The sequence below is a fragment of the Acinonyx jubatus genome, chromosome E2 (genome assembly GCF_027475565.1).
Source record: "Acinonyx jubatus isolate Ajub_Pintada_27869175 chromosome E2, VMU_Ajub_asm_v1.0, whole genome shotgun sequence".
Classification (NCBI taxonomy): domain Eukaryota; kingdom Metazoa; phylum Chordata; class Mammalia; order Carnivora; family Felidae; genus Acinonyx; species Acinonyx jubatus.
Genome location: NC_069396.1, coordinates 57812982 through 57835932, shown reverse-complemented (window position 1 = coordinate 57835932; position 22951 = coordinate 57812982). Strand labels below are relative to the sequence as shown.

Here is a 22951-nt window from a genome sequence, read left to right as displayed (position 1 = left end):
GAAGGGGCCGCGCCGTGCCGGGCCCGCGAGGCCACAACCCCGGCACCCCGCGGTGCTCTAGGCGCCCCCTCTCCTTGCCCAGCGGGCGCACACGCGGAGCCCCGCCCCCAAGCGCCTGCCCCGGGCAACCGGCCACGCAGGCGGGGGTGTGCCCGGCAGGGCGCGCCAAGGGCGCCGCGGCCGGAGGGCAGGGACAGCCAGGCGCCCGCAGCCTAGGGCCAATGACCGGGGTGGGGGCGCGGGGTACACACACCGGACACAGAGTAGCTCCGTAAAGTAAAATACAACAAAATGTTTAATGAGCAAATTCGTCTTAGCAAATATGAAACTGCCACAGAGAGGAGAGGGACGGGGCCACGGGGCTGGGGCACAGGTCGGGGAAGACTAAGGAGAAGAGAATCAACTACGTAAGAAACCGGGGAGGGCGGGCACCAGGGAGAGGACCAGAGGCCAAGAGGACGGGAGCTGTGGTCCTGGAAAGGGAGAAGGCAGGGCTCTGGGGGTCGGACAACAAAATTCAAAATAGTTTGGCCATAAAATATAAACACACTATGTTTCTACGGTGGGGAAGGGGAGAAAGAGGGTAAAAGGGAGGAGAGGCTGTTTTGGGGAGGGGCTCTGGGGGTCCTACCCCGCCCTGCTGTGCACCCCCTCCCCATCCCGACCCCTTCCCTCTGTGTCTGGGTGCATGTGTCTGTGTGGGCCTGTGCGCGCACTTCCCCAATTCCCCTCCCCACCCCAACCCCCACCCCACCCTAATTGCTGCCATTCCAGTTGCTGCCGGCTGTCATTCGGCTGTCACTCCTCTGCCCATCTTCTTCAGAGGGAGAAAAGAGGGGGGGTGGGAGGGGGAGCAGCCCCCAGCCAGCCCTTCCCCCACCCTCCCCCTCCACCTCTACCAGAAGTCCCGGCGGTGGTAAGAGTCGGGGTCACAGTATTTTGTGACAACCACTCTGTTGGCGAACTTGCGACCCGTCAGGCCCTGCATGGCTTTCTGGCAGTCAAACACAGAGGTGAACTCCACGAAGATCTGCGGGGATAAGAGACCGGTTGTGAAGGCAAGGTGGCCTTTCAGCCTCCAAGGACAAACTGGCTCAGTCAGAGCAACCAGCCAGCATCTACCCAAAACCCAGAACTCCACAGGAGGGAGAGGCCCTCGCTACAGGTTTGGGAGCATTTGGCCAACGTCCTGCAGAACCCCAGGATCAAAGAGGCATGCAGAGTGAGAAAGAACAGAGGGGAGCTAGAGTCAAGAGTCACATGGGACACCTGCACACTCACCAAGGAAAGAGGTCACTTGTGTGGAATGTCTTCCCTGTACCGGGCATTGTGCCGGGTGCTCCCCAAGCTCCCCCCAAGGGCCATGTTCTCCCCAGAGGACAGATGAAGGGAAGCTCAGAAATTAAGATTCAAACCGAAGGTGATAAAAAAAAAAAAATCCCAGATATTTGACCCAATGAAGTTTCTCATCTTGTTTAAACCAGCAGTTTACAGGAAGTGGAGGGAGGGAGAGGATAATACCAGCCTAGTTCTCAATATGGGATTCTGTTAATACAAATCTGACCTATTGCTTCAACAAAATGGCTGGGGGAGGGGGGGCAGAGACAATTATGTAGAACTGATAAATTTCGATAAAGTTTTATTAAACAAAATGGCATGGATCCTTAATATAAAAAGTCTTTTGAAACGTAAAGGAAATCTGAACACAAACTTAAATACATAGTCAGGATAATTTTGTTACTGTAATAACAGTATTGTAGCTTCATTAAGATTTTTTTTAGAAATGATCTGTTAAAACGTTTAGAGCAGCACTCCTCAAAACCAGCTTGTGTGTCCCCGGGCGACATTCTGCAATGTCTGGAGACGTTTTTGGTGGTCACAAAGGGGGATCCGATGCTACCATCTAGGAGGTGCTTCCATTTACTGGGTGGAGGCTGGGAATGGAGCTTAACATCCAAAAAGCACACAGCACAAAACCCAAAGCAAGTTTTACCAGGCCCCAAATATTAATAAGTTCAGATATTATAGAAACGCCCTTGTTTGTCACAGGTAAAATTTGGAAATCTGCTTTAAATTATTTTAGGAAAAAAAAGGGAAACTGGGAAGCTAAATATAGAAATTAAGAATGACTAGATGTGGATAACCTGAAGCTAGGTGATGGGGCATCACAACGCTGCTATGTATGCTCAATACAACTTAAATGATGTACTGTAATACACCACTACGATAACTCTACTCTTATAAATGTTTGAAAAGAATGAAAAGTTTCAAAACAAAAGAGGCAGGATGATCCCAGAGACCAGCCAGGTCTTCCCATTCATCCTTCCCTCAAGTATTTACTCCGCCCCTCAAGAGCCAGCCTCCATTCCAGCATCTGCCATAGCACTGACTGCAAAGGACATGCGGGGAGTGGGTGTTTCTGCCACACAGTGAGGACTGGGCAGGAAAATGGGAGAGGACATAATGCCCATCCGCCCCCTCCCCTCACCCAAGCCCTGTCGTCCCTTGGCCCCCGATGCTCTTTCCACTGCTTCCTGGGCAAGTTCATCCAGCTGACACCAAAACAGGGATCAGTATGTTGACGACACCTACACTTCTATCAGACCTCATGACTGGGACGCAGCTCTGTCCTGCTCACGGCTTCCTACACATCGCTGCTGAGGTGTCAACCTGCCCATCGACACTGACCCCCTCCCCCACAAACCTGCTCAACTCCCTCGCTTCCTTCTCATCTGCCAGTTCCACCCAATCACCAAAGCCACAAGTGTGAGCATTTTACTGGACTCCTCTTCCCCCTGCAGCATAACTCAAATCAGTGGGCATTTACAGGTAATGTGTTTCTCAGATCCATGGACTTATTTCTCTCCGTCTGCCTGATCACCATCTTTCACCGAGCTGATCACAAGCTGTTATTTGCCAAAGCTCCAGAGATCTTACCACTATCCCCTCTGCCCCCTCCAAATTCCCAGGCTGCGGAGTCCAGCCCTGCAGGGTAGAGGAGGTACCGGCTCTGTAATCCCTGGCCACCCCTACCTTATTCTAACGAACCGTCTCCATGTGCCAGGCCACAGACCACAGTTGGGACCTTTCAAAGGCTTCCTGCTCACTGCAGAGAACACCCAACATTCCTCTGGGGCTGATTTGCCACCCTGGGCCTCAGCCCCCAATCCCATCTGCTTTATTCTGCTCAGGCTACACCAGCCTGGTCACTGTCCCCAAAGATACCAGGAGATCTATGCTCACTGGGCTCCCTGGCTGGGACCCTACCTGCCTGCTGGGATAACCTGGTGTCACTTGGGCCTGCTTAATACCGCCTCTTGGCCTCCAATCTCAACACTGCATCCAGAGCATTCCTCCTCCCTTCCCAGGTACCACCTAAGGTGGCAGATATGTTGTCTAACAAGGCTGGCCCCAGGACTTGGCCAGCTAAAGCCTGAATCACTAGGTGAGTGGCTGGATGAACCTAAGTCACCCCCTCTTTCATGCCTCCCAAGGGGAGCGGAAGGTGCAGACTCCTGGCAGGGGGCCAGAAGTGACATGCCTCAGTGGGCTGGGAAATGTGACTGTATGGCCTGTGTCCTCTGAGGTAGGGCCCAGAAGGCTGCTGTGGGAGTCCAGAGTCGCACAGGGAAGCTTAGTGAGTACCTGGCACCCAGGAGACACAAGCGTGCTTGCGGCCATCGAGACCAATGGTCAGCACTTTTCTCCCCACTGCACAGACAAGACCAAACCACTTGCGAGAGGTCATGAGACAGACCGAAGCTAGGACAGTTGCGGGGCCACACTCCCTGGGGACACCACACCATGCGGGGAAAGGTGAGGGGGAAGGGTGGGCACGCACGCATGCACACGCACACACACGCACGCACCTTTCCACAGCCGGGCACCTCGACGCCATCCACAGGCCGGGGGATCTCAATGGACTTGACGAGCCCGTACTTGCTGCACTCATCCCGCACGTCCTCCACAATCTCCTCGTACTCCTCGTCGTCCAGCAGCTCCTCAGGCAGCACCATGTTCATGAGGCACAGGACCTCAGTCGGGTGGCCGCCCATCTGCACCTGGGAGCTCATCAGGCCTGGCACTTGCAGGGTCACGGGGGTCTGGTTGATGGTGCTCTGTGGGGCAAAGGGCAGAGCAGTCACAGCCAAGGCCACACCAGCTGCCCAGAGGCCTACCCAGGGAAAACCAGGCCCTGCCCCTGTAAGGCTCAGGTGCCCACTCAGCACCACCAAAAAGCCAGAGCCAAAGACTTAGAAGGACCTCCTCCCAACCCCACCCACCCCACCCCACCCCCAGGTGTCCCTCTAGCCAATGGAAAATGACGTGCCGGGGGGCTCACCAGCGTGGCATTCTTGGCTCCCACACTTGCCCTCTGCACGAGCAGTTTCTTATCCCCCAGCTGCATCCCGTTCAGCCCTGCGATGGCCTGTGTTTGAAGGGTGAGGGGTGGGGGGGGGTGCGGCGAAGAGGTGCGGGTTAGGGGCCAGGAGCTTGACACCTCCCCACAAGCCCCAATACCCCAGAGCCGGGCATTGGTGGGGGAGAGGGGAAGGCAAAGGGGTCAGAGCTTGGAAAGAGCCAGAACCGAGGGAAAGGGCTCAAGTCCCCCACGCAGGGCCCCACTGCAGGCCGGCCTCCTCCCGCCCATCCAGAGGAGGGGAGACCAGTGTGGACACAGAGCAAGGTGCAGGGCAAGGACAGACGCAGCAGCACCAGGGGCCCGGGGCTCACCTGATCTGTAACGTTGATGTCCACGTACTCACAGAAGGCATAGCCCTTGGAGAGCCCCGTGGCACTGTCCTTGACCAGGTTGAAGGCCTTGAGAGGCCCGAACGATGTCAGCAGCTCTTTTACCTGAGACAGGGCCACAACTCTGTCAGGGCTGGTTTGGGTAAAGCCTGGGAGGGGAGCAGTCAGGAGGAGGTGAGGGGTCTACCTGGTCATCATTCAGGTAATTGGGTAAGCCCCCGATGAACAGCTTGTGGGCAGAGTCCGGGACCACGGTGGACACAACTCCTGGGGGAAAAGGGGAGTAAGTAGGCTTTGGTCCCCAAGGCAGGAGCTTTACCCAGCACACAGGGACAGGCCCATTACGCCTGCTGTGGTGACAAGAGGCCCACATCCCGCCATCCACAAGCTTACCCCAGGCATAGCAGCCCAGCCACGGCTGACAGAAACGGGTCTCCCAAACCTGCCCAGCCTCCGAGCACCCCAATAGCAGCTCTCCTTGGGGCGCATGGCGGCACGACAGCAGACAGCCCCGGTGGGAGCCCCAAAGACGCAAGCTCATGTCCCAAACCCGCCAACCACGGCAGGTCATGTCTGCGCTCATCCCACGGGCACACCCACCCCCCTTCCACATCTCTCAGGCCACAGCTCCACCCCCTTTCCCTACCACCCGATGTCTAGCTCAGGTCTCGGGCTGACCCTCGGTCCCTTCCTCTGTGGTCCTGCACATTTCACGACTACAACAGCCCAGCACTGTCACACACAGCAGACCAGGGAGTGCCTCGGAGAGGCCGGCTGCTCAGGGTCCAGGGTCCACGAGGGCAGGGACGTGCCCAGTTCACTCAGTACCCAGACCCTGGAGCCCAGGAGGGCTGTCACAGTGCAGTCACACCAGCAGAGTGCCTTTAACGACCACTCTGCGTCTACCCCAACCCTACCGTCTCCACTCGTCTTTGGATTCAGGGGCCTGCCAGGTGGCTCAGCCCAGTGTCCTAACACCTCCCAGAGGCTCCCATCAGGTGTGAGCTACCCAGGGCTCGAAGGAAGGGAAACACCACCCACCCAGCCTGACCAGTTCCTGACTTTCCAAGTCCAGACCCTCCCTCAATGGCTGCATGACCTGGCCCTCCTCTGCAGTCCGCACCAAGTGGCTGCGCCCCACTTCCTCCTGACCTGGGGAGGGACAGGGGGGCCTCAGACCCAAAGCAGGGTATGCCCTCTCCCACCACCCCAGCCACTCTGACCACCAGAGCCGAGCACCACCAGGGTGTCCGAACAAGGATAAGCAGAGGCCACAGGCCAGGCCCTGCACATCAAACTCGTGAAACCCGATGCCTTGATGCACTCCAAAGCCGTATCGCAGCAAGACGCAACAGACTAAGGCACAGGAAGGAGTTAGTCCCCTGCACTCGCCCAGACAGAAAAAGGGGCCTCCAAGCACCCGCCCCCCGCCCCCATCAATCACGACCCCACAGGTAGCTCTCAGCAAGCTACGGGCTTTGCCTACACAAGCACCACCGCTCTGACCGACGGCAGACAAGCACACGGGCAGGAGTCTCATCACCCCAACAGGGCAGCGCCAGAGCCAGGGGCGCCTCAGCCATCAGGCCCAGGCTGGGCCAGGCACCCCAAGGAAGCACACAGTGCCGAGGGCATCGGGGACGGAGGCTCAAACCCAGGATGCAGCCCCAAGTGAGCCTCCCTGAGCCTCAGTGTTCTCATCTGTGAACCAGGGAGAAACCTCACACCTACAACAGAGAATGACTCACAAGACCCACACCTAAAACGGGGCCTGAGGCAAGGCTGGCCAAGACCAGAGAGATGCCAAGGCCCCAGTGGCTTGCAGACCCCGTGTGGACAATAGTTCTGAAGCTGGGCAGAAGGACTCACGCGAGGGTGATGCCAACTGGGAGCCCAGGTCAGTCCTGGTGCCCAAAATCAAGCCCTCGGCAACATCCCCTCCCAACACAACGGGCAGGCTCCTCCCTGATCACACAACCTCTTCCCTCAGAGGGGCCACGGGGCACTCCCCTCTCATCCTCAATCTTGAAGCCTCACCTCCTCCCAAAGGCCATGCTGTACCCCCAACGACCAAGCAATCCTTTCTCGTGCACTTCCTCCTCAGCAGAGGGACCCTGCTACATGCGCTAACCACAGAGCCTGGCAGAGCAGGGCCCTGCTGAGGGAGCAGGTGCAGAGGCGAAGCCCCACTGGCAGGAGTCCAGTGGGGGAGAGCACCAAGCACAAAGCCTGGCAGCGGGAAGGTGTGGAGGGCCAAACTAAATTCACAAACTCAAAGGGTTCTGTGCTTTCCTGCCTCCAAAGACAGCTCTGGCTCTCCCTGCCTTCCCCCTTCTTATCTTAAAGGACAGTCAGGACCCCCACATCAGCACTGAACAGCTGGGCCTGACTTTGGTGGGAACGAATTTAAGGTTTCATGACTCCAGGTGATGCATATTTACTTTGAAGTCAACACAATTCCATCAAGACAAGGAAGTCACTTTCCAGGTTCCTGAATTGTTTCTCTTCCAACCACAAATACCTGAACTTTATCAAACACTTTCCCCTTTAGCCTCTTTACATAGTAAGATTGACTTACTTTTTTCTGAAAAGCAAAGATCAAAACGTGAACTTCACCATGGAAAAAGCCCGAGCGGAGGATGCTTAACCTGAAGACAGATTCACACTTCCTGCGACATCCCACTACCTGCCCAGGCCCCTCTGGACAGGCAAACCTCATGTGAGAAGATCCACGAGTGACCCTTCTGCTGTTTAATCACAGCAACAGCCCCTCCATCAAGGGGAAGACCACCCCGAGCCGCTGTCCCTGGATGGGACATATCCACTCCCACAGGGTGAAGGACACGCGCAGAAGGCAGCACAAGAAGATGGCAGAGTGACGACTCTGGACACGAGCCAGGTCCCCTGGGAGACCGCTAATCATGCCCTTGCCTTGCTGGCCTTCTGAGATGGGCTCACAGTCTCCACAATGGCAGCAGGCAAACCTTTCAATGAAAAACCAGGCGGCAAATATTTTCAGTCTGTCACACAGTCCTGACACAGGATCTCTGTCACCCAACTTGGCCACTCCAACACAAAAACACAGATAATAAGCAATGAGTGGGCTAAGCTATGTGCCAATAAATCGTTAAAAAACAGGCAAGGGGCACCTGGCTAGCTCAGTTGGTAGAGCATGTGCCTCTTGATTTCAGGTGCATGAGTTTGTGCTCCACGTTGGGTTTGAAGCCCACTTTAAAATTTTTTTCCTTGTTAGTATTTATTCATTTTTTTTGATAAAGACAGATCGTGAGTTGGGGAGGGGCAGAGAAAGAGACACAGAATCCAAAGCAGGCTCCAGGCTCTGCACAGAGCCCAACGTGGGGCTCGAACTCACGGACCGTGAGATCATGACCTGAGCCAAAGTCAGATGCTCAACCGACTGAGCCACCCAGGTGCCCCAGGAGCCCACTTTAAAGAAACAAACAGAAAGCTACGTGTGGCCTCCTACCTGTCACCTGCTGACCATGTACTTACTATAGGGCTGTCACAAATATTAACATGATCCACAGCCCGCTTGGGGCAGAGCCTGACGCAGCAGGCTCCAGCAACCGGTTATAAAAACATAACATCCTGAATTTACTTAACAAAAAACAATATTCCATAGCTCCACCTGGGAAACGGTCCCACAGATGCGTGCACAAAAAGAAGGTCATCAGGCTGTGCATTTAGAGTGCGTCAGCGTGTGTCACGCGTCGTTTCTTGAAAGAATTAAAGAAATCCACTGAATTTACCAAATTATTACAGCGGAAGACACTGGAGACAAGCTGGGGAACCAGCCTCCAGTCCTGAGGCGCCTGCCAGACTCCCTGGGACTCCACGTCCCTGACTCTACCAAGGGTGGACTCAATTTCTAAGAGGTGTCCTTCGGTGCAAAGCCTCGGCCAGCTGCTTACTTGCTCCCCACCCAGAGCACCAGTGCTCACCCACCTTTCCTGGGAGAACTCCAGGGGCCTGGGATGACAGAACTGGCTCCCCCAAGCCCACAACACTCCCACAGAGGCCCCAATTCTCACTTACACCCGTCTGCCCACAGGGGCCCGCAAACAACCTGGAGGTCGAGTCAGGCCTGCTGTCTGTTTCTGTACTTCCCGCTACTGCAGGACCCGTGGGTATTTTATGAAACCAAAACGTTGCCGAGCGTAACTGATAAAGGATGTGGCGCACAGCCAGACCCGTTCAATTAGGTATCACAGGAGACTGCGTGCAGACTACACCATCGCCACAGAACAGTCGTGACCAAAACGTACGGCTCACGAAACCAAAAACATTCACTCTCCGACCCTCTGCAGAATAAGCTTGCTGGCCCCAGGTCTGCCATGCTCTCTACTGACCAGGACCGGACACAGCTATGGGGCACGGCCCGGAGCACGAGACTGAAGAGAAACTAGGACCAAAATAGGAGGGAACACCCAGATGCCGACCTCACACTGGGAACTCAATTGCAAACCGCTGACCTGCTTGTGTTCACACTGACTTCCCAGGTCCCAGAAAAGGAACGACAGGCAGGCTGCAAGCCCCTCACCTCCCTCGACGCCTCCCACGACCCTGGCTCTGCCACTTATGAGCTGTGCATCCTCAAGCGGGGAGGACAGCAAGCTCTAAAGGTTTGGGGAAACGGATGAGAAGCACTCACACCACTTCCCAAGCAGCTCTAGCTGGGTTGGGGAGAGAAGGGCGGACGAGTCCCCTACTCACCAGGCACGTAGACAGAGGGGTTCTCCGACATGCCAGGCAGGGGCTGGTAGTCATGAGGCCTGCGGATCTTCAGCGACTGGCCTTGGAAGATGATGCCATCAAAAGCCATGGCCTGGGTGGTCTCATCCACGGAGCGAAACTGCAAGAGAAGCTGGTGGTGAGGGTCAGGGAACCCAGCAGACAACAGCCTGCAAAAGGGCCTAGGGCAAACAAGAGCTGCTACAGAGCCACAGGGACCAGGAGGAACACACACTTCCCTGAGCCCACTGTGCAACCCAGCTCACCTCCAAGAAAGCAAAGTTCTTGTCCTGGTTAATCTGCACAGCCAAGACGGGGTTGCCAGGGGCCTGGGTCAGCCCCCCAAGGCGCATCTGGGCGTTGAAGAAATCCATCATGGCCTCCTGCAGAGGGAATAGGAGACAGGGGGGGGCGGGGGAAGGGAGGTGGAGAGAGGAGGGGAGGGTGAGAGAGGGAGACACAGACGGGTTTGGGGGTGAGGGGAAGGGAGGGGGTGGGGAAGGGTGGAAGAAGGGAGGGAACAGTGAAATAGAGATGGGGGCAGAGAGATCAATAGTAGGAACAGAAGCAGTAGAAAAATGGGAGAACAGGGAGGAAGGAGGCAGAAGCAAGAGACAGCCAATGGCCAGGAGCGTGGGGCAGGCCACAGGGGCCCCAACCAGAGAAGAGACGTCATTCAAGAAAAGTGCAGGGAGACAGTGACAACAAAAAGACAGCGAAAAGCACGAGACAGAACAGAAAACGAAACGTAAAAAAAAAAAACATCCAATAGCGACAAGAAAGCAGTAGGAGAGCAAGAAAGAAAAACCCAGCAGGGACACAGAGCACCAAGTCAGAGAAAAAGAGGAGTGAAGGGACAGGGAAGGTGGAGGAGAGGAGGGCAAGGGTGGGAGGGCGGGCGGGAGGGGAGGAGAAAAGAGTGATGTGGCGGGATCTGGCCCTGGAGTCCGGGGGCTGCTTTATCAAACGTAGCAAAGTGCAGGTTGAGAAAGTCAGAATGGACCTTACTTGCCTTCGACGACGGTAGCAAACTTTTTGTTGCTACGAGGGATCTCAGCCCCACAATATTTCACTTTAAAGAGAAATGGAAACAACTCTTTGATCTCGGGATTCTCGGGGTGCCATGGGAAGGGGTTGGGGAGAGGGGGAGGGGAGAGGAGCGGTGGGGAAGGTAGGGGAGGTCAGGGCCATCAAAAACAAAAGAGCAGCGACCATGGGAGGGACGTGGGGAGAGGATGGGAACAGGCGGCAGAGAACCAGAGACGTGTCAGAGAAAACCGAGGGGAGCGTGCGTCTGTGTGTGTGTGTGTGTGTGTGTGTGTGTGTATGCGCGCGTGCGAGTCTCCCTCTCTGTCTCTCTCGAAACGGACTCGTGGATTTTCGTAGGTTCGTTATGTGTGTGCTTGATCCCTGGGTTGCTGGAGGAGGTTGGGAGAAGGGAGACGGGAGAGGGGAAGAGGAGGGAGGGAGAGGGCCACCCCCAGCCCGGCCCCTGGCTGGCTCAACTCCATCGGTCCATCTGGGAGGGGGCCGGGGGGCCTTGCAGGAGCAGAATCTGACCCGTGCAGGTAGGGGGAGGGAAGGGGGGGAGGGGAGGAATGGGTAGGGGAATCGGGGAGAGGGTAGGGGCAGGGAAAAGGCAGGGGGCGGGCAGTACCTCAGTGATGCCAAAGGGGATGTTGCCCACGTAGAGACGCCGGGCCTGTCTGGTCATCTGGCTCCCGACCACGGGCACCGGCGTCGGGGTCACAGCCAGGCCGTCAGGGGTCATGGTGGGAAGAAGGGCGGTGGCTGGAATCTGACCCGCGGCTTCAAGAGGGGAACAACAGGATTAGATGGCAACAGGGCAATCCCCTACACCCCCCACCCCGTTCAGGGACCACCGCACACCTGGGAGGGCGGCTCCACATGGACCAGTCCCACCGAGGCCTCATCCAGGCCCCCAGCACCTACTCCATGGGAGGCTTCAGAAAGGCAGAAGCCAGAGAGCCCAGGGCACGAACCTCATCGTCCCTCACCACCCCACCCACCGAGAACAGGGTCTGTTCCCTCAACCACCCAGCAAGTTAAAGTAAGGAGGCGGCGGCCCCAGCCCACCTTGCATGGCCTTGTACTGCATGGGGGTGATGTGCTCAAAGCCAGGTGGCGGTACATCCCAGTATTTACGGACCTTCTTCTTCTTTTCGTGGCGGGGGGAGCGACTGGGAGGGCGGGAGGGGAGAGTGGGGCAGGACAACCTCAGTCTGACCAAAGGTGGGCCTGTGAGCCCCCCCAGGCCCCCCAGCCCCCCACCAGCAGTGCAGCACTCTCCAGAAGGGAGAGGATCTGGGTCAGGGCCGTGCCCAGGCCTGGGGGAGGTGCCGGTCTCAAGGCAGTGCTTGGGCCAGGGCTGGACAAGGACAGGGCAGGGTGCAGGGAGGAGAGGGCAAAGGGAGGGGACGTCGGAGTGGAAGGGGCAGGAAGAGAAGCTCACATCAATCCACCGTGCTCCTCTTTAGCGCCTCTGGTCAAAGGTTTGCTGGGGGGTGGGAGGGAAAGGTATGGGGAGGGGTGACTGGGGACCCTTGTCTTCCCCACACGCCACACCTCCCCGAGGGCTCCGAGCCCCAGGGCTGGGGGCAGGGCCGAGGTGAACAAGCAACAAGCAGGCCCCCTCGGCCCTGCCATTCCCCCCAACCCCCCCATCCCAGGAAAGAGGAACTACGCGAGAAGGGCCACACAGACCACTTTCTACTTGGAGAAACTGAGATGGAACGAAGCAGAACTTCCACCTGCCCACCCTTCCTCACCTAAGGGGACAGAGAACAAACAGGGGACCCTGGGAAGGGAAAAGGCATTAGAAGAGCAGAAGGCAGCTAAAGGTGGGGGGCGGGGGGGAGACACTGCCCCCCCCCCCCCCAAGAACTCCCTGTTCTCAGAAGGCAGAGCACAGGCCTCAGAAGACCATCCCGAGAGAACCACAGAAAGACAGCAGAGGGCGAAAAAGGAAGGAGCCCTAAGAGACGGGCTGGGGCAGCCCTCACGAAGAAGGAAACAGTCGATGCCCTGACGCTAGACTCACCTCCAAGAACCTACTGCCCCCACCGACCCATCAGAAACTAAACTCTAGAAACAACTGAACTCAAGACAGACAAGCCCCAGACCCCTCCCCCAGACACAGAGAAGAGCCACAGAGGCCCAGGCACACCAGGTACTTGTGCAGGGACACCCTACACCCACGCTGGCTCACCCCCACCTGTGCCCAGCCAGGGGACCCCAGCCCTGGTACCTTCGCCGCCGCCTGTCCCGGGAGGCGCTGCGCTGGTCCCGGTTGCGCCGGTCGCGGCTCCGGCTCCGGCGCTTGCGGTCCCGGCTTCGAGAGCGGCTGTGACTACGCTTCCGGTGCCGGTTCTCCTTGTCTCTCTCTGGGCCAGGGGGAGGGGGAGGAGACTGAGCTGAGGGAGGACACGGCCCAGCCCACCCGCTCACTGGTGGCTATGCCCCAAGCCCCAGGGAAGCCACCCCCAAGGGGAAGGGATTCGATGGAGGAGGGGAGATAGCAGGCTTCCTGGGTCCACAAGCGAATCCAGGGACCTTAGGGGACCAAGGGGACGGGAGCTGGTTACCTGAGGGGAGAGGGCCTGGAAATGCCCCCGGGGTGTAAGATACCTGAGGACGCTCAGGAGGAGCTGGGGAGCCAGAGAAGACAGAGGAGGCTGGCTCCTGGTCCCCCTCGAGGGCTGAGGGGCCTGACCCCAGGGTCGTCCCTGAGAGGGGCAGGGCTAGAGGCTGGGGAATCAAGAGACCCAATGATGTTTTCCTGAATGAAGGAAACTGGCGACCCCTCAGGAAAGACCTCCTCAACCAGCTGGCACCCACAGCCCCACCATCAGGCCCCAGGCACCAGACAGAGATCTGATAGCCCCAGAAAGCCAAGACACCCAACAGTCCCTTCCCAACCAGGTGAAGAATACAAGAGTCCCTCCTCTAGGGAGGTGCCCCTTCCTGAATTTGGGCTAAAGAGGAGGTGCCAGGAGGAGTGTGCCCTGCCCACTCCGGCCCACTGCCCCTCGCAGGCTGGCATCCCAAACCACCCCTACCTGCCCATCGTCCCTCAAAGCCAGTACAAGAGAAACCAGGGTCCAGCCCCCAGTTGGCTCATACTTTTCAGGTGGCGCCTAGAACAGAGCACAGCCTTGCCTGTAAAACCAGACACCTCTGCTCAACAGACCTCTCACCTGGGAAGGAGATGCAGGCCCTGTCACAGTATATTTCCTCACCCTTAGTTCAAAGACACCCCGGACTCCCCAACTACCCATTTCCAGGGACAGAAAAAGGAAGAGGCAATAAGGACAGGGCGTTAAAGTGGACTTTGGCCTCACCCGTACTACTTTATACTATACGCTTCTTCAGACAATTAAATGTGAACTTCCTGTAGATTGAGTCTCAATTCCTGAACCACTCAGGAAAGGTGCTCCTTCCAAGCACCTCAGAAGAAAACACACAGCAGCAAACACCAGAATGCTCCTGAGAGCAGGCTCCGTACTTAGTCCCACTTGCTCTCGATCCTCACCACTGCTTTGAAAAAACACTGTGGCCGCTCAATAGGAAAAACGCGGCACAAGGAGCTCGTGTAACTTGCCTGTGGCCAAAAAGCAGCAGAAGAGTGAAGCCTGAATGTGAACAACGTAACATCAGCAAGTACAGTTATCAACACCTGGGCACACATCTTAACACAAAGCAGGCAGAACTCACTAGGGTCTGCCTAGAACCACTAACGACAACATCATTATCTCCTTGAAAACTAAAGAAGTAAAAAAAAAAAAAAAAAAAAAAAAAAGACTGGAAGCAACACGAAGTAGAAGACAAACACGGAGGCCTGGCACTGGGCACAGGGAGGAGCTGTGGCCTTGGACCGCTGGCTTCACGCTTGTAAGAGGAGCAGGGTGTGAGCCCCAAGCACTTTTCCTGCGGCTGAGGCTCCGAAACAGACAAGCAGGCAGAGGGACCAACAGGAAATGGTGATGCCTGCAGGGGTGGCGGCTGAGATCAGACAAGGAACTTAATGCCCTGGAGACACAGGTGCGGCACACACAGGCAGGGGCTGAAGCTCAGAGGCCGGCCCACAAAGACAAAGATCCACAGGCAAGGCAACACGTGGACAGAGTTTCCTGCCTCCAACACGAGAAAAGGAGCTTCGCCGCTCAAAATGCTGTGGGCACATTGTGGGAACAGCTCCACTAACCCAGGGGACACGCCAGGGCTGCGAGCGTGGCCTCCCAGTGCCAGTGGGGACACCCAGGGAGAACCCAGGCAACACACGCGCCAGCACCTCGTGGAAGAACTCAATCAGCTCCACCTGGCAGCCCGGCCTACTGCAACTTGGCCTCGCAGCCAGCCAGACTCAGGAGGGTTTCAGCTTTTTGCCTTACCAACGTGTATAAAACCCCGGAAAAAACCAACCTTTCCTTAGACAAAGGTTGTACCTACCCCAAGTGCGTGAGCACCTGGCAGAAAACACCTGAAAAACACCTTTCCCTGACGGTGCCAGTTAGGAGAGTGAAGACACGCCTCTCTCCTCAGTATTACACTAAGGACATTTGCACAATAGAACAGGCGTCACTTACTAGGCACTTCACACATGCCAAGCCACACGCCACACGTTCGTACACGTTACCCCCATTTAACCTCAGCTCTGCCTCTCACCAGCTGAAACCTGGGAGAAGCGTTTAAACTCTTTGAGCCACTTTTCTCGTCTGCAAAAGGAAGGAAATCATCAGCATCACATGGCGATTACAAGGATCCACTTAGAAAAATTACAAAGGGCTTAACAAAGTGCCTGGCACTTGACAAGCACCCAGAGTTTAACTATCAAGGATTGCTACTACCATCCTCGTTAATTCTAAAATCGCAGTGACAAAACAAAGAGTCAACGTACAAACCCCGACGAGACTAACACAGAAATACGGAGGCAGCACAGCTGCTGGGCAACAAAGGAGGTGTCCGAACCCAGGAACGCCCAACTCCAAAGCCCACATCACGTAGAAACAGACACCCCATGTGCGCTCTCCCCAGACGCTGTCTCCTAGGCCAGCCACCCCCGACCGACTTCTGGACAGGGTTCGCTGCGCCCCCCGTTCAGGCCTCCCAACGCGGGCAGCTTCTGCCTCAAGCCCCCCACCTTCGCTCTCAAAACGACCTAAAGACAGGACGAATTTTTGCAGCGCCTAACGACTGTCGTCGTCCGGACGTTCTTGCAGCCCCTGTGCTGCTTCGCACCAGCACGACCCCACGCCTTGCTAACTCGGTACCACCGGGGGTAACGTCCCCCGCCCTCATCTCCACGGCGACCAGATTTAGGAGGCTTAATCTGTGCCCTGAGACTGGACCGGACACGGGGGCCGCTCTCTAGCTGGGAGGGGACAAGACGCAAACACCCCGCGACCGTCGGGACTCCCAGAAGTCCCGTGTCGGAAGGACACACGCGTGTCCTCTCTCACGAGCCACACCGCGTCACGCTTGCCGATACCCGGGCGGGGACCCAGCCGGGGCCCACGTGAAGGGGGTTAGCAACCGCCATTTTGGAACAAAGGGGGCGTGGAGACCCGGGCCGCTGGCCCGGCCGGAAGCGGAAGTGCCGGGGCAGCGGGAAAGAAAGGAGGCTTTGCGGGATCTGATACCTGTAATCTTTCAGTTAAAAAAAAAAAAAAAAAAAAAAAGAACGGAAAAGAAAAGAGAATGGGGAGTCCGCGAGGGAACACCCGGCGGGTCCGCGCCGCCTCCGCCGCGGACCACGTGGGGTGTAGAACGACGCGCGCCGCGCATGCGTCCAGGACCCGCGCCCGCCGCCCCCTCCTCTCTCCTCCCCTCCCCTCCCGCGCGCGGCGGCACGCCGGGTGGTCACGTGAACCAGGCGCGCGCCACGGAGCGGTGGGGGGTGCGCAGCGCGGCCCTGAAAGGAGGGGGAAGAGAGGGGGGGAAAATGGCGGGGGACACGGAGAGAGGCCCGGAGCCGCCCCGCCCGCCGCCCCGTGCCCCCAGCGCCCTCACCTTGCTTATTTTCGTTGAGCTGCCGCTCGAACTCGTCGAAGTCCGACATGCTGAGGCGGCCGCGTAAGGGCCCTGTGCAGCTCTGGCCTCGCCTTGCCGCCCGCCCGCTCTGGCCGCTTCGGCTACTTCCGCCGCTCGCTTCGGCTACTTCCGGCCGCCGCCGGCGCTCCGCCGCCTCCTACCTAATCAAGCCCGGGCCGCCCGCCCCGCCCCGCCCCGGCTCCGCCCCTCACCCCGCCCGCCCGCCCGCCCACGAGGTGTCCCTCCCCCCTGCCCGAGCCTGGCTCCAAATAGCGTCGGCTATTTCCGGACCGTAGAAGAAATCGGGAGCGGCTGCTTCGGCTGATTCCGGAAACACCCGAAGCGAGGATTTCACCGGCTTCCCAGGCTATCGTAACTTTTCGGAAACTAGCTCCTCAACGTTCGGGTGTTTCCGTAGGTCCGCGCGTTCCTCTGCGCCCAGCCCCCCCACCCCAAGGGTTCGGCTTCTTCCGACAATTCAAACCGTCCCAGTCTTTGGCTGCTCCAGCAGATTTCCCCCGCTCTTCTCCGCTGACCCTATCGAGCTACTTCCAACAATCAATCCTAACCGTGCGGAACTTCTGCACTTTCTGTAGATTTCCAGCACTCGCTCTCGGACCCAGCCAGAGGATTAAATCCGATGCCAAGGTTCGGCTCTTTCCGGACACTGCACTCACTCGCTCCTCCCCGGCCGGAGAATTTCGGCTCCTTCCGCCACCACTTCGGGAAGGCCTCACTCCCGGGAGACAGCTTCGGTTTTTTCCGGCGGCGCTTCGGCTCCTTCCGGCTTCGGGAAGAGAAAAGGGAGGGAGGACAGAAGCGAGGTTGGTCAGGAGAAGGGATACAGAAAAAGGGCGGAGTCCCGGCTCTCTGCACCTGGCTCTCCGGGTGGGGAGAGTGGAGGAAAAGAAGGACCGATCTCGCGGAGGGCCTCAGAAGGTTGCGCGAGACAAAAGCTGCCAGCGAGGTGAAGGGTGCGCGCGGCCGCTGCGGAGGTTGCCAGCGCGGCTTTGTGCGCCTGCGCAGGTGGAAGAGGAGGGGAGCGAGATGGCCTTCTGCGCCTGCGTAGAGATCAGTCTGAGGCGAGGTTTCTCACTGTTCCGGGAGGCAAGTGGGTTCCAGAGCCCCTAGCACGCGTGCGCGAGGCTTTCCCTTCCTCCGAGAAGGGTACCGAACTCCAGACCGCTAAGCAAAGCCGCTCGCTGCTGGTTGCTGTGGCAACCGCGTCAGCGCACTTGCCCCCTCCCGCAGCGCAGGCGCAGCAGGCAACTTGGGGGCACTTCCGGAAAGCAGTAATCTAGCACTACCGCCTCCTGGCGGGCGGACGCAGGAGCCTCCGCCCGGATGTGCAGTTTCCCCCTTCTGCGGTCGCTCCTGCCAGCCGTCATTGAGTCCACGTCTCCTGCCCCAGCGCCTCTAGTCGAGACAGGCCCGCGGGTGGTGTTGACGCCTCCCTTCCCGAGCTCTGCCCCTCCAAGTTCCCTGGGGCACAGCTGCTTTTGCTCCTCCCGGCCCTCCCTCCGGGGGTGCTAATTACACCCTGTCTCCCCAACCTCCGGGTTCCTGCCTGACCGCCCGCTCCTCGGAGCTCCCCGGAGCCCCCGTCACGGTCTCCGAGGCAACGGCCACCCCCTCCAAGAAGAGACCGGGCCTCCTTTATTCCAAATTTTATCTTCTCTCTTTAATTTAAATTCTCTGAATAATTCTTTCTCACGTAGACTCGGGGCAGTCCGGGATGCGGATGGGGAGCTCCTGGCAGAGTGGGCCAGCCTCTCCTCGGGGCTGAGGGTTGACACGGCGTATGTACAGGGCCCGGCCCCGCAGAGTCTCGCAGTCCTCCCACCCCCTCCTCCACGAGGAAGGGCCCGGTGAGGGCAGGACGGTGCAGCTCACGGGGGAGGAGTGCCCACGTTCAGGAAAGCGCAGACACCGACCCCCTGGGCAGTAGCTCTTGGGAGACTGGCTAACTGGAACTCCTCCCCAGGGGATGCAGAGGAAGGGGAGGATGCTAGGAACGTGAGAGGCAAGGAGGGAGTCAGATCTATACACAAGGGACCCGGGGCAGGAGTGGGGATCTGCAGGACGAGGGGAGGCGAACGCAGAAACACGCCGCCCACCCCCCAGGCCCTCTGGAGGAGCACACCACTCATGCACACGCTTGCCACTGCCACGAGGGGCAGAGGAGGGAGGGACGTGGGGGCCGAAGGGCGTGTCCCGGGCCAGGTGGGGCAGAATCACCGCTTGAAGCGGTAGGTGATGGGAAGCAGCAGCTTGCTCTTCTTGAGGGCCTGCACCTTCTTAAGGGTTTCGTCGTCCAGGGCCAGGAAGCAGCGGCGCGAGTACTCGAGCAGGCGCTCCTTGGAGGGGTCGAACTCGCCCACCTCAGCCAGCTTCTCGGGGGCTACAATGAGAAGCTCTGCGATGGGTGTGGTCAGCGCCACCGTGTTGCGATCTACTCGGTGGTGCTCGAAGGCCCGAGACATGCTCTTCAGCTTCTGGAAGGTGCCCAGGATCTTCTTGTATCGGCAAAGGACACCGTCTGCATCCTTTACTGCAGGGCCGGGCCGGGGCACAGAGACAGACATGAGAGGGACAGAGGCGGACACAGGAGGCAGATGGGGCAAGGGCAGATGGGGAGCCCAATACAGGAAGAACTGCAGAACAAAATGGGAATCAGGATGAGGAGCAGCTGGGAGCCATGGTGAGACAGTGGCACCAGGGGAAAAGGAGGAGCCTTCTCCCCTCCCCATGTTACTGATGAGGAGCCTGAGGCTCAGGGCAGGGTGACCCCAGGAGGCAAAGCCGGTGAGGAGGGACCGCAGAGCAGGACCCCACGGGCAGGCTGGGACAACCAGGCTAGGGGAGAAGGGAGGGCCTCCTGGGGCATCACAGCAGGCCCCTCCCCCCATCCCTGCTCCTTGCTCACCCCGCTGCCTCTCCCGGGCCTTGGGCTTCCCGAAGCGCCTCCGGCCAGCACTTCCCTTCTGCTTCTGCCTCTTCCTCTCCACGGCACTGCCTTCTTCAGATGCTCCGCTGAGCGAGGAGGCCGCAGACTCAGGGTCTGAGGCCTCACCCCCAGCCCCACCCCGGCCATCCCCTTCAGCCCGCCTGGGCCCAGGCTTCACCCGGCAGTGGTCCTCTGGAGAGAGGTAGAGAGAGAGGGACACATACACATGAACTTCCAGAACAGGGGAGAGGAGGCAGGAAGTCCATCTGCAAGGTGGAGACAGATGTCACACCACACACAGGTCCACAGGAGAGGGGGGGGGCCTCAACCAGGGCTGGAATCCCCAAAGAGACAGTGCATATAGATGTTGCAGTCTCCACCAAGATGGCTGAGTACAGTGCGGGCGGTTGGATTTGGGGGCAGAGATCTTGAGTGGGGCATGGGTTCATGCTCCTCTGACTCCAACTTGACAGCAAGAAGTCTGGAGGAGGAGCTGAGAGGACCAAGACAGGAACTCAGGAGAGTCTCTGTGGGACCTCCAGAAGAGTAGACTCTAGAAATCCAAGAAGCAAGACCCTGGTTGGGGAAGAGGTTTCAGACCCTGAGAGAAATCCCAGGCTCTGGGTCTAGTGCGCTGGGAAAGTCAGGCACCCACCTTCACCTGGACAGTGTGAGCATCTGAGGCTCTGATGAAGGGGCCACCACCACAAGGTGGGCTGGGGGACATCCGGTATTGGGGTTCTCACCAAGAAAATTCAGAGGCCCTTGGGCCAAACATCCTGGATAGGTTCCCATCAGCAACCCAGGCCACAGGGAGTTCCAAACCAGAGAGATCCTCAATAACACAGGTATTGGGGGGGGGGGGGGGGGGGGAGGGACCAGACCCCTTGCCCAAAGTGTCAGGTGTGAATCACAGGGGAATACGGGGTCCTGCGAGGAAGCCAGTCAGGAGCTGAACATCATGAGGAAAGGAACAGAGTTGTACTCTCCAAAAATAGGAGCTAAATTTTGGGAAAGGAAAGCACTGACTATCTGGGGCAAGGGATGGCCACAGGGTCTTGCCCATCAGCAGAAGCAGGAATCAAGCATGAAAGAAGCTGGGCTTGGGGTCCTGGAGACCACCATGAAGTAAGAAGGAGATAACGATGCCAGGTCCCCACTGGGCCACCAAAAGGAAGGGTGTAGGTGAGGAGGGTCCCATATCCCCAGGAAGGGCCGGAGTTGGGTGTCAGGGCCTGGGTATGGGCCAAGGGACTAGATCATCAGGCGCCTCACCTGCATCCATGCGGGCAGATGAGATAAACTTGTCCAGCTGACAACGCAAGAAATCCCTCTCTTCCTCCAGGTCCTCGATGCGTTTCTGTAGCCAGGAGTTCCTTTCCAGGGCCATATGCAGCTGGGCCCTGACCCCATTCATCAGGGCCACAGTCGGGGACGCGGCTTCCGGAGGCTCTAGGGACAGCGGGGAGGCTTGGTCACACCCCAGGCCTCAAGGGCCCTGCACCCCAGCTGCCTGGGGTCCCTCCGAGCCTGCCCCCCAGCTCACCCTCGAAGTTTCCCCGAGAGGGGCTCAGACTGTAAAAGATCTGTGGGTCTAGGTGGGGCGTCTCATCGAAGGGGATGGAGATCTCGAAGGCCTCATCGTCTTTCTTCACTGGAGGGGAGAGGCCAGGGGTCACCCCAGGGAAGGCCCCAGGCGCCTCGGACCAGCCCCCAACCACAGCAGCCCTGGGGAGGAAAGGGCAGGGATGGGTAGGGCAGCAGTGGGACCAGGGTCGGGGCAGGGTCCCAGCTTCCTCACGTGTCCTCCTCCGGCTGTTTCGGTCATTCATGGCGCGACCTCCGGCGGACCCGGGCAGCTAAGCGCCTCAGGGGCACTGGACAGAAACGGCAGCCACAGATGGAGGGACATCCCGCGGGAGGTGGGGCCCAACTCCTTAGGACTGGGGAAATGGGGGTGCTGAAGGCTGGGACTCCTGGGTCTGAGGGAGGAGGGGACCCATACCCTCAGGACCGAGCGGGGACACCCGGGGTTTCAAACTCCAGGGCTCCCAGGGAATGAGGGGGCTGGGGACCCAGACCCCGGGCTACTGAGGGAAGGAGTGGGTTCCCCGCGGGGTCGACAGAGCGGACACATCCTGGCCCGAATGGGTCGGACCCTCATCACGGGTCACCTCGGGGCCAAAAGAGGCGAGAGGTGCGGGGGGGGAGGAGACCGTGCCCCAACTTCCAGGCATAGGGTGGGGGTCCGGCCCACGCGAGCGCCTTCCCACGCCCCTCCCCCGCACTCGTGTGGGCGAACAGGGCCCCTCCCCCGTGGTGGAGGGGGCGGGGCGCGTGCGCAGTGCGGGGGAAGGTCACGCGTGGGGATGCGCCCCCGCCCCCGCCCTTTGTCCCCCGGGTGGGAGGGGGAGCGATGTTGCCAGGGGGTCCCAGCGGGAGATGCGCTAGGCCGCGGGTGCTGATGTGGCCACCATCCCCCCGCCCGCAGGTGCCCGGGGTCGGAGGGGCCAGGCCCCGCGCTCACCCACCCGCGCGCGGAATCCGGCCAGGGGACCGACGGCGGCGGCGCCCATGCCCGGCGCCGGGGAGCGTCTGCAAAGTGTCGCGGGGAGTGGAGGGAAGCGCCCACCCGCCGCGGGCGGGGCGGCAGAGGCCCCGAGTGTAGGGGCGGGGTGGCGAGTCGGAGGGGCGGGCAGGGACGCCGGCGCTCGCTCGGTCCGCGGGTCGTTGCGCTTCTGCGGGAGTCTCCGGCCCCAGGTGAGGCCCGCCGTTTGCGGCAAAGGCCCGGGCTGCACTTGCGCGACGGCCCCTTGTCGCGCTACCCCGCCCTCCGCGAAGCCTGAGCAGGGAACGTCAAGAAACTCCCAATTCCTGGAGAGCAGCAGGCTCCGGGGGTCCCCGGAGTGGATGGCGACGCACGGAGTGGGGCACGGGAAAGGGAAGGAGACAACCAGGAAAGTTGAATTGCCGGGAGAATCCTTTTAAACGAAACCCTGGGAACTGGCCATATGGATCCCCGCAACCCGCCACTTCTCCCACCGTGTGTGCACCACCATTACAGCCCGACCACACGGTTCCCAGGCCGGGAGGAGGGGGGCGGGGATCTGGAACACCACCACCACTAGCCCTGTGGTAGTCATTACGAGCTGGTTTTGGAACATTCCCACCCAATCTTGGCCGCTCCTCCCCCAAACCCCACTCAGTTTACTCACCTGCAAAGTGGGGAGATTATGATCCCTTTTAGGTTCCTTGTGAGGATGTACTGATATGGTGCTGGCAAAACGCTCAGCCCAGCGCCTGGCCATAGTCTAGGCCCAACAGCGGGGCGCTGTTAGTGTTATTTGAGGTCAGACAGTGGGAGGCTCTTTCCCTCTCTGGGGAGTGGAGATGGCTAATTTATTCTTCCACCCAAAAAGAGGTCGGAAGAAGAAATGAGGCCCAGCACAG

The 22951-nt window shown here is 59.0% G+C and overlaps 2 protein-coding genes across 11 annotated transcripts; both read right to left on the bottom strand.

The window, feature by feature from the left end:
- Positions 1–272: 272 nt before the first annotated feature.
- Positions 273–16753, bottom strand: U2AF2 (U2 small nuclear RNA auxiliary factor 2). Of its 2 annotated transcripts, none has more exons than XM_027037330.2 (12): positions 16534–16753; positions 12773–12908; positions 11978–12022; positions 11602–11705; positions 11162–11313; positions 9771–9887; positions 9487–9625; positions 4940–5019; positions 4735–4857; positions 4331–4429; positions 3870–4118; positions 273–1030 (listed from the first exon to the last, which is right to left on the bottom strand). In XM_027037330.2, exons 1-12 carry the CDS (start codon positions 16580–16582, stop codon positions 896–898), a joined length of 1428 nt encoding a protein of 475 aa, XP_026893131.1. In that variant the 5' UTR covers positions 16583–16753; the 3' UTR covers positions 273–895. The 2 variants fall into 2 exon arrangements, with proteins under 2 accessions (XP_026893131.1, XP_026893132.1); XM_027037331.2 differs by having other exon boundaries at positions 4343–4429; positions 16534–16752.
- Positions 16754–18196: 1443 nt separating this feature from the next.
- CCDC106 (coiled-coil domain containing 106) lies at positions 18197–22918 on the bottom strand. Of its 9 annotated transcripts, none has more exons than XM_027037373.2 (6): positions 22033–22658; positions 21303–21378; positions 21048–21155; positions 20777–20951; positions 19481–19587; positions 18197–19105 (listed from the first exon to the last, which is right to left on the bottom strand). In XM_027037373.2, exons 2-6 carry the CDS (start codon positions 21331–21333, stop codon positions 18789–18791), a joined length of 738 nt encoding a protein of 245 aa, XP_026893174.1. In that variant the 5' UTR covers positions 21334–21378; positions 22033–22658; the 3' UTR covers positions 18197–18788. The 9 variants fall into 9 exon arrangements, with proteins under 9 accessions (XP_026893174.1, XP_026893171.1, XP_026893173.1 ...); XM_027037370.2 differs by lacking the exon at positions 22033–22658 and adding an exon at positions 22717–22918 and having other exon boundaries at positions 18198–19105; positions 19481–19693; positions 20777–20953; positions 21303–21444; XM_027037372.2 differs by lacking the exon at positions 22033–22658 and adding an exon at positions 22717–22918 and having other exon boundaries at positions 18198–19105; positions 19481–19693; positions 20777–20953.
- Positions 22919–22951: the final 33 nt, after the last annotated feature.

Excerpts from the sequence above, each read along its gene's own strand:
- U2AF2 (XM_027037330.2), bottom strand. The coding sequence starts at position 16,582 with ATGTCGGACTTCGACGAGTTCGAGCGGCAGCTCAACGAAAATAAGCAA. Across the intron at positions 12,023-12,772 it reads CGGGACAGGCGGCGGCGAAG|CAAACCTTTGACCAGAGGCG; the intron begins GTACCAGGGCTG and ends CCCACCCCCCAG. Across the intron at positions 1,031-3,869 it reads AGGTGCCCGGCTGTGGAAAG|ATCTTCGTGGAGTTCACCTC; the intron begins GTGCGTGCGTGT and ends TTATCCCCGCAG.
- CCDC106 (XM_027037370.2), bottom strand. The coding sequence starts at position 21,333 with ATGAATGACCGAAACAGCCGGAGGAGGACAC. Across the intron at positions 20,954-21,047 it reads CTCTCGGGGAAACTTCGAGG|AGCCTCCGGAAGCCGCGTCC; the intron begins GTGAGCTGGGGG and ends CGCTGTCCCTAG. Across the intron at positions 19,694-20,776 it reads ATCTGCCCGCATGGATGCAG|AGGACCACTGCCGGGTGAAG; the intron begins GTGAGGCGCCTG and ends ACCTCTCTCCAG.